Source organism: Lissotriton vulgaris, chromosome 7 (genome assembly GCF_964263255.1).
Source record: "Lissotriton vulgaris chromosome 7, aLisVul1.2, whole genome shotgun sequence".
Classification (NCBI taxonomy): Eukaryota; Metazoa; Chordata; class Amphibia; order Caudata; family Salamandridae; genus Lissotriton; species Lissotriton vulgaris.
The window spans coordinates 1707580517-1707600599 of record NC_141695.1 but is presented as its reverse complement, the minus strand read 5'-3'; the positions used below and the strand labels follow the sequence as shown (position 1 = coordinate 1707600599).

The 20083-nt window shown below is 45.2% G+C and overlaps 1 protein-coding gene across 1 annotated transcript in view; it reads left to right on the top strand.

The window, feature by feature from the left end:
- Positions 1-20083, top strand: part of CDH4 (cadherin 4) — a 676299-nt gene that overhangs the window by 314381 nt on the left and 341835 nt on the right. Inside the window, exons 4-5 of the mRNA XM_086932873.1 lie at positions 1593-1737; positions 18730-18902. Of these exons, the coding sequence (XP_086788999.1) occupies positions 1593-1737; positions 18730-18902 (318 nt within the window). The remainder of the gene's footprint in view (positions 1-1592; positions 1738-18729; positions 18903-20083) is intronic.

Here is a 20083-nt window from a genome sequence, read left to right as displayed (position 1 = left end):
GTGCTCATGACGGCGTGGTTCCGTCACGACTCCGCCCACTCACTAATTCGCCCACACAGGCGGGGAATCAGTGCCGCGTCGGCAGAGCGGCCGCAGCATGACGGAACCACGCCGTCATAAGCACACGCCGCCCGTGGCTCATGACGGCGTGGTTCTGTCATAAGCAGGGAAGGTGTTAAAAACAAAACACAAAAAGAAAAACACAACAACACATTTTTCAGAAGCTTTAGATAGAATCTACACAAAATCAGAAATCGGACACATCAGCAACTATTTAGGAACAATCTACGGTGTAGTATTTAGATTCCGATACACACATGTAGAAAAAAACGTTGATTGATTTCTGCGTGAGTTACAAATTTGGCTTGAAATGAATCCCAGTTACACTTCCTTTAAAAGTGTACTCTTGTCACCTTTCAAGCTACTGAAGCAAAACCAAAGGCAAATGGTTCGATAGGAGTGCCCTCACAAAAAGAAAAAGTGAATAAATAAAAAACAAAGTGGTGAATTGCAGGGAAGAGAGAACGGAAGGCCATCCGCTCCTGTGGTCTTGTAACAGGGATTGAAAAATAGTCCACTCACATTAGCACAGGAAGGATACGAATTACCCAATCAAAATGACAACAAAGAAGTTATCGTGAAGGGGTTGCACAGAAAAACACTAATTGGTTAGACAGCCATCTAATAAACAGCTGGTAACTGAGATGGAGAAGAAAGATCCATCCTGGAGCAAGTGGCTGACCCAAAGCCCGCTCTCTGTAAACAGTATTGTGGGCAATAGGTCTTCGAGAACAATAGGTTCGGTGTAAGTTAGGATAGTGGAGCTCAGTTAAGTTAGGATAGTGTGAGCATTGTTAAAATAGAGCTTCTGTAGGTCAAGACCTAAAACAGCATTTGGAAATTCCTTTTAGCTTGAAAGGCACTTCTTAAGTTAGTTTCTGCAACGGGAGGCATGCCATGCACTTCAAAAAAGTTGTGGAAATAAGTGTGTTGGACTACATTTCCCAGATTTGGATTATGCATTTTGTATGTTCAGTCAGTTCACATACAACCCTACAATGTGCTTGAATACCTGGCTGCCAGGGGCCATCATGCCAGTGGCACTCCCAGTGCCAGCATGCAGCTGTTACTCCAGTTCTAGCACAAGTTCCCCCCATGTGAACCAGCTAAGGTGCTGTTTCAGTCAGTTGATGCACAGAATCTGAGGATTTTGATATCTCTCTCGAAAGGCCATCGCTGTGACGGGCCATGCAGTACACCAGTGGCCTTTGAGATGCTCGAGGTTGTCTCCGAAGACCAGTCGACCTCTTCTTTCAGCCCTTGATCAAATGTTTCCAAAACACAGTTAGCAAGGCAGTAGTACATACTTTTTCTACTTCTGAAGCAATGTATTCTGTCTGAATGCCTGTTTGAAGCATCTTGTCTCCTGGAGGGCGTCCGGCGGGATCCCTGTCTTGTGGTCTGACACCGCGCTGTTGCCTTTCAAGGGGTTTCGGGGCTGGTGTCAGCTCTGGTCGACTCCTTCGCTTGACTTGGCAGGGCTGTGTTGAAGTCTGGATTCTGACAGCACGCTCTTTTGTGTATCTTTGCAGCTCAGGGCGCATGCCGTGGACATGAACGGCAACAAGGTGGAGAACCCCATAGACCTCTACATCTACGTCATCGACATGAACGACAACAGGCCCGAATTCACCAGCCAGGTCTTCAATGGATCTGTGGACGAGGGGTCCAAACCAGGTAACTGCTGCATAGCGGAGGAAGTGACGTAACTGTGAGACAAATTAAATGGTATAACAGCAAGTCGTATGAAATGTCTGCAATACTGGTGTAACTGTCATGACTGCAAGAGTAGTGAAATAGCATGACTGCAAGAGTAGTGAAATAGCATGTTTGCAACACTAATGAAGTGGCATGACTTTTAGACTAGTGAAGTGGCATGCCTACAAAATAATGAGATAACATGAATTCAAGAGGTGGCATGATTGGTTAAGTGGCTTAACTACAAGACTGCAGAAATGCTAGACTTGGCTGTGTTTTATTTTTTGTTTCACCCATATGGTCTCTAACCATGTGCGTGCATGTACCCATCTTGTAATGGTTTTTCAATAAAATTAGGAAACTGCATTACATTAGGTCTGCCATACATGCACGACAGCAATCTGAGAATGCTTTGACTTTAACGCTTCTGATGTAATTTAAGAAGCATTGGTAAAGCCAAACCCTCGAGCGAGGCTGATACCAGATACTGGGTTGCATCAGGTGTTGGGGTAGGGGGGGCAGGAACATTCTGCACTGTGGGATAAGGGGTGGCTGTAGAGGGAGTAAGACAGTGAAGGTGGGCAGAACAGTGTAGAGGTTACTACAGCAGGCTATTTAAAACCCCATATAACCTTCCACAGAATGCCATGGCTTTGAGGACTGGCCCGCCAGCCAATGGCCACTCATTAGAAATGCCTTCATGCAATGGCTGTAGAAGGGAAACTGCCTTTACAACGCGGGCAGCGCAACACGGGCAGAGCCACGTGTACCGTTTCCCCGCAAGTGCAACCACGCTTACCTTAACCACACACATACGCATGGTCAAGGCAGTGCACGGTCTAGACGTCTGGATGAACAGGAACAGGAAGCGTTGGGACAAAAAGCTTGACGTGGATGGGTAAGAGGGGCCAGGTTTGAGAGGTTGGGAGGGTCGTTTTAGGGCTCACGGGATTGCTGTTGTTTATAGGACAGAGTGCTGGGTTTTAGGGCTCGAGGCAGGGGGGTCGGGGTAGTTTTAGGTATTTGGAATGGGGTTTGTTTTTAGGGCTCAGTGTCGGGTTGTTTATAGGGCAGGGTCCAGGGTTTTAGGGCTCAGGGCAGGTGGGGGTTTGTTAATTTTAAGGGGGGGTAGTTTTTAAGGCTCAGGGGGTCGGGTTGTTTATACGGTAGGGGCCAGTGTTTTAGGACTCACAGTGGAGGGGCTGGGGTGTGAACTTTACCACACATCCCTTTACCAATCATGCCTTTACCACAAAATTGTGTGGTAAATTGTGTGGTAAAGGCATTTGTGGTAAAGGTTTGCGTTGTTCAGATGCATTTGTTGTTCGAGCTGTGTTGTAGAGGCCTGTTTAGTTTAGCCATGTCATACAACCGCTGAAGAAGGCTGACCAAAAGCCCATGTCTGTATGTGTGTTGTCTTGGATTGGTAACATGAGGTATCCGATAGACAGTGCCCCAGGGTAAGAACTAAAATGGCACTACACAGAGCATAAGCCATTTGATCACCTACATCTATGGGTAAAGGGCAAAGTTTAACATTATTGCATCCATTAGGAACATGTTTTCCAACTAAGAAGTGAAATTCAATTCTGGAAGTATCTGTGGATAGACCCGAGAATAGTTACCATTGTATGTTGCAAGTTTCTGCGGCGCTACCAGGCCAGAGAACATGTTAGAATTGAGTGATTCAAAGGGACAAACTTACTGAGAACCACAAAACTGTGCGTCTGTCTCTCTCACTTCATCAACCAACACACCACTACACTTCCCACATAGGATCAAAACAAAGACAACATCCCTCGAGCCACACACCCTACACCAGGGGTCTTCGAACTGGGAGCGGCTCCCCTTGGGTGGGGGGGGCTTAAGTGTTCCGGGGGCGGGGGGGGGGGGCGGAGGGGGGGCATCAGGCTCTGGCTAAAATGAACATTATGCTGATAACAGTGCTTTGTTTTAAGCAGAATGGCCATCACTGACATATTTTATAATTTATATCCTAGCTGAGAGTATGTGTCAAAAGGGACGGGACCCCAAATATTCATCAAAACTCCCACCCCCATTTCTCATAACTACACTGTGAATACTTTTATACCTCAGTAAAGCCTGCCTGATCCAAATAGCAAAGTTGGCAATCATGTATTTTATTGCATTTTTACAACAGTAACAGAACTTCACTACAATGTTGAAATACGTCTAAACATATTAAAACAGTGGCAATTTAATAAAGTACTTGTTAAAAATTCTGATGAGAGGGCGGGGGGATGAATTTTTTTTCCCACTGGGGGAACGGCATTAGAAAGTTTGAAGACCACTGCCCTACAGGGGGTAGCGTACTACCCATGTAGGCAAATGCTCCAGCGCTTCACATAGGGGTAGTAGGTGCTATATAAATGCAATGCAATGCAATATAGCACAACAGGAGAGGGTTCTTGCTTCTGAAAGCACAGTATCCCCAAAATATAATTTAAAAGCCACTGAGTAAGAAGAAAAAGAGCAACTTTCTTTCTCCTGCCCTGAAGCTCTACCCTTCAGAACCAATAGGCATTCCAGGGTGTACCTCTGTTTGGTGACGTCTCCTTGGAATGGAGACCTTTTGTGACATCACTCACCGCAAGTCCTCTTTAAGGCACCTGTTTAGGCATGTGGGGGGTGTATGCAAAAAGTGTAAATAAGCAGGAGGGGTCTGCAGACCGCACAACTCTGCAGATAAACTCCCTGTACGCAGCAGAGCCGCGCAACGCCGGGATGGATGTGCGCGCCATAAATCAACAGCGCCCCCCGCGCGCGCTCTCCTGTGCCCTGCCAACAGAATCAATACGGAACAGCCTCCCAGACGTGTACCTGGCCGCTGCTTGTTAGCATGACAAGCGAGAGCGAGCCGCATCCCGGCTTGTTTGAAATCCGGATAAGCTTTTAAGCCATTTAACCAGATATGGACACTTTGGAGGGCGGAATCCGCAGGCCCGCGGTGCCGCCAGCGGTGCCGACGCGCTGTACACACTGCAGGTCCCTGGGGGCAGCAACGCAGAGCTCTCTCTGCGCGGCGCAAGCAAGACACAGGCAGCTTCCCGCAGCAGCAAATCACGCCTGGCCAGGGAAGAACAACAAGCTTGTGTGTCTGTTCTTATTGAGGACAAACTCTGTGGTGGCGGGAGGTTGCAGGAAAGGGGGCTGGTGGCTGGTGGGCGACCTGTGGGCCACACCTGTAGGAGTCCTAGGCAGGTGTACCTCTGCCTTTGTCTTTACTCACACAGCTGTGCGCGCTTATGCTGTTTAAATGGCACCAAAACACGGACACCCTCACAAAGATGGCGCCGACGGTCAGCACACATGTGCAGCCGAGTTTAAAGGGGTCTCCAGAGATGGCTGAACACAGAGCACAGGGGATGCAAAGGTGTCGAACTCGGCACAGCGTCCATTATACAAAGTCGAATGCAGGCAGTGATTTTTCGAAACAAATATTGTTTACTTTTCTTTGAAATACCTCCCGGGGTGTTATTTCCTCTTCTATGTTTTCTACATAGTCCCTTATACGATTTCTAGTACAACCTCTGTCCTCACAATGTTTCTATAATAACTTGTCAGGGATTAAGGGGCTGCCCACTCTAAAGTGTGAGCACTTTAAAACACTTTCCCTAGAGACCTTGATAAAACGTTTTTTCCCTCCAGCATTAGTTTATCTTTATCTCACCCTTTCGCGTCTTTTCTCTTTTCCTTTTCTTCCGCTGAAGTATCAGCGCACATTATTTCCAGTCCACTTAAATCTTGTTTAGCTCAGTGTGCCAATAATCGACAGGCTGCGCTGTGTTTTGCCTGCTCATGTTCCCGTGTTCAGACACTCTTCTTCCTGTGAAAGTCACAACGTGGCACTGCGCTCTCGGGTTCAGCCTGGAGTCTGTCGACGCTCCTTTGTCCAATATCACCGCATTGCTTTGAACTTGACCTGCACATTTGTGAATTTCAAAGCCCCGACCCCAGACTTGTCTACAACGCATGCGCCGTGTTCTTATTGTTTGTCTGTGTAGCTGGGACATGAGTCACTGTGTGTCCTAGATGTCCCAAAAATGATATTTTGGTTTCCTCAGAACGATGCAGTGTAGTCTCCTCACAATATTGCAATAATGCCGCCCTGTGATTGCCTCACAACGCCGCCCTATGATTGCCTCACAACCCCCCTCTGTGATTGCCTCACAAAACCACCTTATGATTGCCTCACAATGCCACTTTATGATTGCCTCACAACCCCCCTCTGTGATTGCCTCACAATGCTGCTCTGTGATTGCCCCACAACCCCCCTCTGTGATTGCCTCACAAAACCACCTTATGATTGCCTCACAATGCCACTTTATGATTGCCTCACAACCCCCCTCTGTGATTCCCTCACAACGCTGCTCTCTGATTGCCTCACAACCCCCCTCTGTGATTGCCTCACAATGCCGCTCTGTGATTGCCTCACAACCCCCCTCTGTGATTGCCTCACAATGCCGCTCTGTGATTGCCTCACAACGCCACTCTGTGATTGCCTCACAACCCCCCTCTGTGATTGCCTCACAATGCTGATCTGTGATTGCCTCACAATGTTGCTCTGTGATTGCCTCACAGTGCCGCTCTGTGATTGCCTCACAACGCCGCTCTCTGATTGCCTCATAACCCCCCTCTGTGATTGCCTCACAATGCCGCTCTGTGATTGCCTCACAACGCCGCTCTGCGATTGTCTCACAACGCTGCCCTGTGATTGTCTCACAACGCTGCCCTGTGATTGCCTCACAACGCCCGCTCTGTGGTTGCCTCACAGTGCCGCTCTGCGATTGCCTCACAACGCTACTCTGCGATTGCCTCACAACTCCGCTCTGTGATTGCCTCAAAACGCCGCTCTGTGATTGCCTTAAAGAGTGCCGCTCTGTGATTGCATCACAGGGCTGCTCTGTGTTTGCCTCACGGTGTTGCTCTGTGATTGCCTCACAGTGCCGCTCTGTGATTGCCTTACAGTGCCGCTCTGTGATTGCCTCACAATGCTGCTCTGTGATTACCTCACAGCGCCGCTCTGTGATTGCCTCGCAGTGCCGCTCTGTGATTGCCTCGCAGTGCCGCTCTGCGATTGCCTCACAGTGCCGCTCTGCGATTGCCTCACAACGCTTCTCTGCGATTGCCTCACAACGCTGCTCTGTGGTTGCCTCACAACACTGCTCTGCGATTGCCTCACAGTGTCGCTCTGTGATTGCCTCACAACGCCGCTCTGCGATTGCCTCACAACGCTGCTCTGCAATTGCCTCACAAATCCGCTCTGTGATTGCCTCACAACGCCGCTCTGTGATTGCTTCACAACGCTGCTCTGTGATTGCCTCACAGTGTCGCTCTGTGATTGCCTCACAATGCCGCTCTGTGATTGGCTCACAACGCCGCTCTGTGATTGCCTCACAATGCCACTCTCTGATTGCCTCACAACGCCGCTCTGTGATTGCCTCACAATGTCGCTCTGTGATTGCCTCACAACGCCGCTCTGTGATTGCCTCACAGTGCCGCTCTAATATTGCCTAACAGTGCCGCTCTGTGATTGCCTCACAACGCCGCTCTGTGATTGCCTCACAGTGCCGCTCTAATATTGCCTAACAGTGCCGCTCTGTGATTGCCTCACAACGCCGCTCTGTGATTGCCTCACAGTGCCGCTCTAATATTGCCTAACAGTGCCGCTCTGTGATTGCCTCACAACGCCGCTCTGTGATTGCCTCACAACGCTGCCCTGTGATTGCCTCACAATGTCGCTCTGTGATTGCCTCACAACGCCGCTCTGTGATTGCCTCACAGTGCCGCTCTAATATTGCCTAACAGTGCCGCTCTGTGATTGCCTCACAACGCCGCTCTGTGATTGCCTCACAGTGCCGCTCTAATATTGCCTAACAGTGCCGCTCTGTGATTGCCTCACAACGCCGCTCTGTGATTGCCTCACAGTGCCGCTCTAATATTGCCTAACAGTGCCGCTCTGTGATTGCCTCACAACGCCGCTCTGTGATTGCCTCACAGTGCCGCTCTAATATTGCCTAACAGTGCCGCTCTGTGATTGCCTCACAGTGTCGCTCTGTGATTGTCTCACAACACCGCTCTGTGATTGCCTCACAGTGCCGCTCTAATATTGCCTAACAGTGCCGCTCTGTGATTGCCTCACAACGCCGCTCTGTGATTGCCTCACAGTGCCGCTCTAATATTGCCTAACAGTGCCGCTCTGTGATTGCCTCACAACGCCGCTCTGTGATTGCCTCACAGTGCCGCTCTAATATTGCCTAACAGTGCCGCTCTGTGATTGCCTCACAACGCCGCTCTGTGATTGCCTCACAGTGCCGCTCTAATATTGCCTAACAGTGCCGCTCTGTGATTGCCTCACAACGCCGCTCTGTGATTGCCTCACAACGCTGCCCTGTGATTGCCTCACAATGTCGCTCTGTGATTGCCTCACAACGCCGCTCTGTGATTGCCTCACAGTGCCGCTCTAATATTGCCTAACAGTGCCGCTCTGTGATTGCCTCACAACGCCGCTCTGTGATTGCCTCACAGTGCCGCTCTAATATTGCCTAACAGTGCCGCTCTGTGATTGCCTCACAACGCCGCTCTGTGATTGCCTCACAGTGCCGCTCTAATATTGCCTAACAGTGCCGCTCTGTGATTGCCTCACAACGCCGCTCTGTGATTGCCTCACAGTGCCGCTCTAATATTGCCTAACAGTGCCGCTCTGTGATTGCCTCATAATGCTGCTCTGTGATTGCCTCACAACGCTGCCCTTTGATTGCCTCACAACGCTGCCCTGTGATTGCCTCACAGTGTCGCTCTGTGATTGTCTCACAACACCGCTCTGTGATTGCCTCACAACGCTGCCCTGTGATTGCCTCACAGTGTCGCTCTGTGATTGCCTCACAACGCCGCTCTGTGATTGCCTCACAGTGCCTCTCTGTGATTGCCTCACAGTGCTGCTCTGTGATTGCCTCACAGTGCCACTCTGTGATTGCCTCACAGTGCCGCTCTGTGATTGCCTCACAGTGCCGCTCTGTGATTGCCTCACAGTGCCGCTCTGTGATTGCCTTACAGTTCCGCTCTGTGATTGCCTCACAGTGCCTCTCTGTGATTGCCTCACAGTGCCGCTCTGTGATTGCCTCACAGTGCCGCTCTGTGATTGCCTTACAGTTCCGCTCTGTGATTGCCTCACAGTGCCTCTCTGTGATTGCCTCACAGTGCCGCTCTGTGATTGTGGAAACAAATGTGCACATCTGACGTTTGAACAGGGTTGTTGCCCAGGCTCCTGGGGTCGGACCACTTTTACAGTGTGGCTGCAATGTAAAGGAAGCGAAAAGGAGTTTCTGATTGCAGGGAAATCAGTTTAGAATTGATCCTCAGAAATAAATAATGTAATTTAGTCTAGTTGGTAACATACTTTATATAGAAACTCCAGTTCGTCCTTCCTGCAATTCCTGACTTCCTGACCTTACTGTATATGCCTCACTAGTTCCCAGTATAGTCTGTCTCCTATTAATGCAAAACCTTTGGAAGCCTTACTAACTGCTGTGAAGTCATCTAAGCCCCCACCCGCCCCGATTTGATTGGACGCGACTGGTTAAACAATTAATACAAGTAAAAGTAGGGATATGTTGACATATAACAACCAGCTCAACAGATGTCCCTCAAGTCTGCAGTCAAAGTGTTTAAACCATTCTTGTCTCTGCCAGTGCTTGTGAGGCCTGTTCAGGAGCCACCCTTGGCCTAACTGTGCCTGCTGTCCTCATTCTCAGACTCACGCATACCTCTGGGGTGTCCCTCAGTCTTGCAGGGGGTTCTGCTATTCAGCACTACCCCCCACCCACAAAGTGCTAGCCGGCCCCCAGCTCATCTCACAGATTGATGCTACACACACCAGCCAATTACACAACATTCTCTGATATTTACCCGGCTGCCTGACAAATAACATCTTCACACCTACCCATCACCATGACAATCTAAATAACATGTATTTCCTGCGGCCCATCATGCTTTCAACATTGAATAATAAGTATGTTTACCTCGCTGCCTTAATAACAGCTCTTTTTTTAAAAAAAATGGGGATCTGGTATCCAAAAACAGAAAGCTTCACATATTTTTTTTTCCTCTGCTAGTTCCACCAGAGATGTGAAGATCAGATGACGCTGAACGGTGCCGTGTGAACCGTCCCTATGCGGGTTCCTGTGTGGTTCCTTCTTAGAAAAAATCACGCCAAAACTGTTCTCCCGGTGCTAGGGAGACGCCATGAACGTGCTCTGGGTATTAACAGGCATCCCTGAAAGATCCCTTGTTGGGACAGCATTTTCATGCAGTCTAGACTCAAATACAGCAACTTTGTCAATAACAGGAAAAGATTTCCCTGTCCACAGGTTTTTAACGTTTCGAGACTTTTTATATTTTGCACACATTATATTAGTGCATTTCACACACCTTAATTTTTCAACACTGTGGCTCTTGCGCTGTGCTCTTCCAGATCACATTTACGCAGAGTAGGGATTTTTTTTATTTAAAAAAACACCATTCTTTCAAGCAGTGCCTTCGTAAAGCAAGTGAAAGTCCTTGTAGATTACTGTAGCTTTGGCACCCCATACTTCTCTCAAACACACAATTGCACTTTGAACTCTAAACTTAATGATGGAAAGGGAAGGACAGAGCATTGGGACCGGAAATTAGCAATATATTCCCCATGACTGCCCATCTGGGCTGCTGGCAGAGAAAAAGCACACACTTAAAATTGTCGAACTATCCAAGAATTTATAATAGCGTTACAGTGCCAAGTGTGACAGGTAAGATCAAGCTGAAGATTTGCACCTTCTCTGTAGCACTGACAGGACTGGTACAAATAGAATTTCCTTAGAATTCCTAATATTTAATCATTCATGTATTCATCCACCCATTGTTGAATTTCAGGAGTTAATATACTCCGCTAAGAAATCCTTAATCCTTCACCCTGATGCAGTCAGGCACATATTATTATCAAAGTAATTAATAAAATTAAGAGAAAATAAAGAGAAAATAAAATGTAAAAAAACATGACATGAAAAAATAAAAAAAGGTGCAATGGTAGAAATCTTTGTGTGTCGTTGATTCTTATACTTGCATACGCCATTGATACAGGAGAAATTTTAATTTCATATTTTTTCCCTTGCGATAGCTAATGAGGTAGCTTCTAGTCCAGTCCAAGTAATACTAAAAAATCAAACAAAAATAAAAAGCATAATAAAACCCTTTTTTATATTTGGCATGGTTGTTGCCGAAGCTCGATAAATAATATTACTATGTCAAAATATTCAACACTTTTTTTCTATTTATTTTACGCCTGATTTCCCCGCCCTCACCCCACCCCTTGATTCTACAGAGAGATCATTAGTTGACCTGGCTGATCACATGGGGGTGATCTTTGAAAGTCCGCAGAATGCGACAAATTTAAATTCTTAGCCTCAAGGAGCTGAACAGAAAACCTACTATGGCGCTGAATTATTTTTCAAACGCAAGCGCTATTTGATGTTCATGAAATTAATCCTGGAAGGCCCAGCGGAGAACTAGAAAGCCGACCCTCCAAAATTCTCAATTTTTGGTGGGTCTGAGGTCCTTCCATGTTTAAAGTTTCAGATTTGAAGGACGGTCTGGTTTACAGGCACACTGGGATATCTCTGTATATTGATGATCATTAAAGGAATCCTTGAAGAGGTAGCTGAGAACTAGAAAGCGGACCCTCTAGAACTATCAACACTTGATGGGTCTGAGATCCGTCCATGTTTAAAGTTTCAGATTTGAAGGCTGGGGCAGGTGTACATTAAACATTGGGATATCTCTGAATTTGTTGTGTCTTGTGTAATTCTGTGAAGTGGCACCAGTGTAGGGACATTCTAGGTCTACCTGGAAAAGTCGTTTTTTGTGGGCCTCATCACAGCACTTGCCCAATTGCAAAATCATCCTTGCAAATAAGCATCCATCTTTGTAAAGCATTAAAAAAAACTTTAATAACCAAACATTGTACAAGTAATCCAACCGGTTAAAAAATTATTCCCACATTCATGTGTGCAAGTAGTCCTACATGTTTACACTGACAATTTTATAAATTTACAAAAAAACTGTATTCTCACACTTATTATCACATGTTCATTTCCCATCTATTCCACTATGATTACAAATAACGAAATACGAATACCACGTTTAGAAATAAGGCCATGTGGGTGCTAAGTATTTGACATATTTACAAAGAATCGTTCACTTTCAAAGATTTATCACAGTTATTAACAAAACATTCCATACATTGACACCTGTTTGTAAAACATCTTGTTTCAAGATTTTTTTTCTGCAACTGCTTCACATGTTTACAAAGAATACCACATTTTTGCAAAATTGGGCGCCTATTTGCAAATATTTTTACATATTTACAAAAGATTCCATGTGTGTACAAATCATAAAACAACATTAAAAGAAATATGCCATTTGGAGTTATCCTCATTGCAGTGCTTAATTTTAGCAGGTGGTTTCCGGTGCTCTGAACCGGCAGTTAATTGTCAACACCTGTGCTTGTGGCAGTCAGCCACAAGGTGGCCCTGTCTCAGATGATCACAACAGCTGTCAATTATTAATTCAATATACATTAAGAATGACTATTACCTGCCGTCCAAGCCATTCTTATACCTTTGGGGGCCTGGAATAGTCTGAACTATCACACTTGTAGGAATGTGATGTGTTGTAGTTGTGTTGTTACTATCATTGGCAGCATGGCAGGGGCAATTCTTGGTGCAAGCTTCAGTGTCCTCCTGACGAGAGCCATGGCACTTATTTATTTACAAATTCCTCACTGCCCCATTGTGCACAAATAGCCGCACATGTTTACACAAATACAGCCTTAAAAAGGATAAGTGAAAGTTTAGAAAATATGATCCCATATTTTTAGAATAAATGCCCCAGGTAGATTTAGAATCCCAAATTAAGGTTGATTATTTGCAAGTTCACATACAATCTCACATGCTTCCAAGAATCCCGAGTTTAGGAAGGGATATTAATGAGAGGCTTCCATTGAATCTGGCATCTTTCTAGATTCACGTGTTTACAAAGGAATGCTCGTCACAGGCTTGCACCGAATCCTGCATTCACCCAGGAATCTTGTGCATTGCATATTAATTACAGGCTTCTATAGAACCCCACGCGTGTTCAAGCATGTTTGCAAGGGAATATTAATTACGGGTTTACATACAATTTGACATGCTGTTGAGAACCACAAGTTTACCATGAAAATAATAAATTACAGATTTACATTAGAATCTTACATGATTTTAAAAAGAATTACAGCAAAGGAATGTTAGTCACAGGTTCGTATAGAATCCTGCATGTTTAGAGGAATCACATGTTTAGAATGAATGTTAATTACAAAACTTATATAGAACGCGTGTGATTTCAAGAAGTGCATGTTTACAAAGGAATATTCTTCAATTAGATGGCATTGTGCCCACATTAACAAATATTTCGAGCTGGTTTGCATCACAAAAGTGAAGCAAACCTGCGCAAAATGTTTTCCTCAGATTTACTTTCCAGCATAAAACTTGTTTTGCTCTGGAATGTTACCTGAAAATGACGCAAAACATTGCAAATTGCTGCTGTGTGTTACTCTGCGTCAAGAGGGCATTCCATTGGCGGTAGATGGGCGTTTCCCTGCAGCTACCCATGGTGTTTGATGCAACACCTTATCTACTAACAATGGGGTTTCTGTCCTAAAAATAACGCCTCTTGAAAGTAGGGTTTAAAAAAAGAAATGCTAATATTTATCCTAACTTTCCCCACTTTGCATGCGTTCTGTACTGTACAGCACGCATACATTGTGGGAAAAGTTTTAAAGTTTGTTTAGGCGTAGAACTTTGTACTGGAAGGTTATCTTTTCAGTACATAACCTATGCTAGACTTACGCAGGCACCTTTGCACTATGGTGCAAAGTGGGAGTGTGACCCTCGGCAGCCTGGGTGTGCGCCGGCACAGGAAGAGAGTAGGATAGTGCTGTATCTTTGTAGACGGTGCTTTCCAGCGCTCTCCCTCTCACACAACACAATGCAGCAATTGTGGGCACTGCCCTGCGCTGTGTGAAGATTTGGATATCTGGGCCTAGGATCGTTCCAAATAGGCTCCCAAGTTTCCCACACATTGCCAAAGACTTCGAGACATTCACAAATAACTTCATAATTGCACCCATTTAACATATGTTTAACATACATTTAACATGTTTAAACAACAGACAGGTTCACTTCCAGCAGGTGTATAGGAAAAAAAAGAGTTGGCTTTCATTGCCTTTTACATCTGTGGTGCTGAATTATAATTGGCTGTTCCTGGTTGACTAACTGAAACCCTAAGAGAAAGCTTTTCTCCTCTTTCTCTCTAAAATTCTTGGTCAATACATGCCTTGTATTGTCACAGTTGACTGATCCATGTGAAAGCACACACATGTCCAACGAAGAAGAAGAAGAAATGAAATGAGACCTAGCATCTTGATAATTATGTTCTTTGAATGTACAGTTCTGGACATTTCCTCCTATCTGAGAATCAGCCTCACTTAAACTGAGCCTAGAATACTTGTTGCTGTTGCTGCTGGCACATTTCTCTGGCTTATTTTGGTCAGTGAACAGCTCTGCAGAATCCTGCAATAACACATTTTTGGCCAACATACAATGGGATCATGGTCACTGTCCCTACCTCATTCAAGTGCTTTTCACAACACTGAAATCTTTGTCTTCTGTATTGTCATTCTCCACCAGGAGGTCAGGAGGGAAATGCAGAGGCAACTGAGCTCGTCTGCAGCCACTTAACACCTGGTTCTCTTATGGCTGTGTTTTGCTTACGGCACAGAGCAAAACCCTGTCCATATTTAAAAGCCTATTTATGAGCCAGTTTGCATTGTTCTTGCACCATACATGTGATTTATGAAGCCGTGGCCCTGAGTGGCTCCTTAAATCTAGCTAAGGCAACGCAGGACAGATCGCTGCGGTGCTTTACTCTGCCCTGGGAAGGTGTCCCTTTGGTGTTACGTGGGTGTTCCCACTCAACTCCCATGGTTTTTGACACATTCCTAGATTACCCTAAACTGGTAAAACCTGGGAATGTGCCAGAAAGTTACGCCTTCCCATCAGAGGCGTAACTAGGAGAAATATCTTGATTTCTCCTCGTTATTACTCCCATTCTGCAGCACACATGAAAGAAGAATACACCTCTCAGGAATGTTTCTGTGCAGGAAGGTGTCCTCCCTGCACAAAAACCATCCACCATGCAATGAAGGCCAACTTGCACTATAGTGCAAGTGGGCCTGCGTTTGCGCTACGCAGTCAAAGGGCACCAGTGCAGGGAAAAAGGCAGGAATGTGCTGCATTGCCATAAATACAGCGCATTCCTGCCCTTTCTCTATCACCCAGTGCAGCAAGTTGACATGTTGCGCTGCACTGCGTGACATTCTCATAAACAGGCCCCTTAGTCTTTATATGAATGACCATTAAGCAGAATAGTCTCTCGTCTATTTCCATGAATAAAAGATGACATGCGTTGAATCAGTTCTGGCAGATATTCTAGTCCTGGGCTTTTCTTTAACAGTCTATTGCATTCTGGGAGTTGTATTCCTGGTTCGCAACAGTTAATCCAGTTGAACTAATACAACTGAAAACAGAGGAAAAGGAAAAGGAAAGCTAATGACAGGAACATCATATTATTGATAATAGTGACTCATCTGGTGACCTTAACTTTGTGAAGAAAGTGTCTCTTTTGTTTAAAATCACGGGGATTGTTGCTGAGTATTTCCAGATGACTGGTTTTGCTATTATTAGTGGTATTATTTGAACTTTTTAGATTTATAAATAAGAAATCCATATTCCAAAAATATTATCATGAAACCACATTGTCTGGGGGCGGGAAATGAACCAGACATTACCTGTACATTTAGATGCAGGATGAAGTGAGAGGAGCATCTGGGGGGGGGGGGGGGTGGGGGGGGGTTCCACAAAACAAAATATACAGAAGTGACAAAACATAACAAAAAATGCAAAAGTGGTGTTTTGGTAATAATAGGTTTCTTTATTTTGCCATAGATACCTCTTATGTGACAGCTGATCATGATGTGCCCACATTGGGATAAGGCCCATGGTCCACTGATTACTACGTGAATGCTTATACAGCAGTGCCTGGGTGTCCTAATAGAGACAACCGTGCCACAATACTGTGCTTACAGTCCATGGCCATTCCTTCCATATGTAGTTTTCATAGATTCACCTTAGGTCCCAGCCTCAGACGCATCTTCCTTTTCCAGCAGCCGTAGGTACATCTGGCATTTGTTCAGGTCCCACATCAGGGTGTCTCGGAATGGGGCAACGTCCCACCTGAAACAGGGCGTTGTCATAGGCATGCCACCTAGAACATCTGCTCCATTTCATTTACTCTGCGACACAATATCTAGAGTGGTGATCTGTCAGTCACCTCTTCTGTTCACTTCCAAAGGGGTGTTAGGTAGTGACATCGCTTGTCAAATCTCTCTGTGAAGCTGTCTTTTATTCCACAGCTGAGATCTTTGATAGCTCTCTCTTCAGAACATGAACCAATATACCATCTCTTACCCAATAAAGGTCATTTCTCTTAACTTTCCCTAACACTGCGACATGCTATGTACGAATATAGAGGTGCATCCAAAAATGAAGCAATATCAAACAAAACAAAGTTCCCTTGAATTTTCAGTATTTTTCTTTTATTTGTCTTTTTCCAAACTGTTCTTAAAATTCCATAACCCCAATGTTACAGCCAACGTGTTTCGTCTACACAGTGGACTTCTTCAGGGCATTAGATTTTATTCAGTAAGTGACATTACTAATCCAGGGGGTAATTGCTCCAAACCCACAAGATAAATTAATTCCAGAGAGGACTTACACCTGTGTTCACTCTGGATCTGACCCATCCTTGGGGATAAGGTTTGGGTATATGATTGGTAATTCTGGAAACTTTGATTGAGGATTCCTCTCCTCTTTAATTCCGCCTCCATTTTCTTTCGAGCCTACGGCATTTCTGCTTTTGGAGCCTGAGAGTATCTGTGAATCAGGGTTTAGGGGGATGACTTTGGAAGCTTGTGCCAAGGGCAGCAGGTAGTATTGGATTGAGGTCAGTTGGTATTTGGGTCACTGGTCATTCCATTGATCTCAAACATGACTGACAGGTGGTCTGACCAACCAAGTGGAAAAGAGGACATCCAATGAAGATGAGGATTGTCCTAGAAGATTCCATCGAGTTAATGGCCTGCTAAATGGGTAGGGCCATTAAGTAGTTGAACTAAATCTAAGCTGACCATTAGATTGATGAGGTGAACAGATTCATTATCAAGAGAGTTTTCCGGATGTAAATTAATGTCCACAAGGATCATTAGGTCTGGGGAATTAACCTTAGTTTCCAATAGTTGACCGACATTATTAATAAATGTCGCCCTAGGGCCTGGAGGGCGGTATATTCGAGATCCGTCAAATTAGTGGAATACTGAATTCTATTTTAAAAGATGAGCTTCACAATCCTGAGTGACTGGAATCTCTCTAAATGAAGTTTTGAAATGATCACGAAAAATGATCACGAGGCAACCACCCCTTTTCCCCTATCGGCCCAGCATGAATATACCAAAACCTGCAGGCAATGTAAGGTTTAAGTCAGGGTCTGAGGCATTGTCAGCCCAAGTTTCCGTTATGAACGCCAGATCAAGAGATTGAGCATCCATAAAATCAGCAAATCCGACTGCGCTTTTTAACCAGAGATCTGGCATTAATAGTGTCCGGCCAAGATTGGATGGTGCAGACAGGCTTGCCTTTGGCGTGCCAGCGGCGCGGGCACGGTATTGAGCTAGCTTTGAAGCCCGTCATCCGGTGGTGTGGCAGGGGTGCGTGATCAGGAGTGCTGTCAGTGTGACAGATAAAAAAACAAAAAATGCGGGCAAACAAATGCGGTGAACAAGGTCCAGCAACCCACACTGCACTCGAAAAGCTCCTTTGTGAAGAGCAGCTACTGGTAAAATAAGATTAATTGAAATAAACATGAGAAAGCTAAAAGCAATAAAATGAAGAATAAAGACACCGCTCTGTCAAGATGGCGGCTAAGCTGGGACACGGGGCCCTGCATCTCCCACAATGCACACTAGTGCTACAAGAAACAAGAATGGGGTTGTAATCAAGTTCAGTTGCTTCCTCAATGAGGCTCTAAGTAAATACACGAATATCTGTGTCCTTTTAACACATAATTAAACAACATTTTGTCCTAGAAAAGAAATTCGACAGAATTGTTGCTGTAAAAATTCCATTCGGCAAGCCACATCTATTACTTTCCTTAAAAAACAAACCTTTACCTTCACCCAGTTCTCATCTGAAGAAACACATTGCCATCATCTTAGTGAAAATCCTCAAGTTAAGATCCATAACAGGATTCACTGAAAATATTGAATTTTCTAAATTTAAGAATGTGGTATTGTACTAATTGCCTAAATTGTCATCTTTTTTGTGTCAGTGGGCATACTATTTGACTGTTCACTGCTGATTTACCATTTTGCCTCGCCTGCCACATCACATCAGACGACCTGACCTGTCCTGGTAGTTGAACATCTCACTATAAACAAACTGCAACAAGTAAATTCACCACTTGATTTTAGAATTGTCAATTTTTAGAAAGTAAAACATGTACTACGTGGACAAAACATGCACACAAAATTCAGAAGGTGTGCGCTCAACCAGTCTTAGGTTAGATGTATATCACTCGCTTCATTTTAATGTTTAATATGCAGAACTCTTTGTAGCCGGATGTGGTGTCCTATTCATTGTCAGTTGCACAAGCGAAGTCACAGCAGGCCTTATAAGTCAATACATGCAAAAACTCATTGAAGTTTCTCACCTTGTGTTGTCATTTTTGTGGGACCCATTTGAATGTTGACTCTTTTTTTTGCTCCAGGCACGTATGTAATGACAGTGACCGCACATGACGCAGACGACGCAACCACAGACAACGGAATCGTGAACTACAGGATCCTGACCCAGAATCCCCAGAGCCCAGCCCAGGACATGTTTGTGATTCACAGTGAGACGGGAGCCATTAATACTGTGGCTGCTGGACTTGACAGAGAGGTAAGCGAAGACCATGAGTGGGCGCGGGCACTTGTGATGGTCAATCTTTCCAGTTGTGTCAATCTAAAGGTCTGGACCACAGTGGTATCGGTAACGACAGCAGGTAACAGTGTTCGGGACTCAATCCTGCTTCTTGATAGCAGAAATGTCTTGGCGTCAGAGTTTTATCAAATGATTCAACTGGTAGCCATAGTGTATGACCTTCAGGATGTCATTGGCATACTCCACAGGTAGCAGCCCTTCATGAATAGGGTGCTCTTGGAAGACCTATCTGGACCTCAGGGTGTCACTTGCAGACTCTTTTGATAAAATTAAGTTCTAATTTTCAGTCCTTCATAATCAAACATCTTTGGCAACAGGCGCATCATACTGCCAGATGTTTGTGGTTCCAGCACTAATGCCCGAGTATCTGGGCATCGTGGTCAAACTTCACTAGTAGCAATAAAGTGCATGAATCTGGACTTACTTGACGGTCAGTATGAGGCACGCGTGATGGGATTTGGTTGTGCCAACGGTTAGACATAGTGACTAATTGATGGGCCAGTGCTTGTTTCAGCAGAGCAAGCTGCAGTATAATGCTCTTCACAGATGTGTGGGATAGTAAGACACTGCGAAGATATTTCAAGATCAGACAAACCTTACAAACGATTATTCTACCCTTTGCACTCAACCAAACACCAACAAACAACCAACACTACCAAACGATGGTTCCTCCTGTGCGATTGACGGCCTTCCCAGATCTGCAGAAAAGGACACTCAGAAACAAAATGTGCTACAGTGCTATCACAGTGGTGGTTAGTACTATATTAGGGTGAAAAAAAAACCTTAACCTTGGAGAGTGGTACCAGAATATCTTTTTCAGAATATTGTCTTGCATAGATACTGTGTCCTAAGTACTGTTTACAGAGCTATCTCTCCATTAGGGATACATCCCTAGCTAGTAAGCAATCCCAATACTATCCTACTCTATCTTTACACCTTCAAATCACTCTAGAGCAAGTACAAGCCCAGCGAAATGCCACACCGTTCATGCCCATTAGCCCTACTCATGCTTGTTTTCAAGGGTGTCCAGGAATGGGGCAGGGGGAGGAGGAGGGGTTATGCCGAGACACTGGCAATGCCCAGCAGTGGGTAGTGAAACCACAGGCCTTCACTCACCTGCCAGCTCTCGAACGCTAACA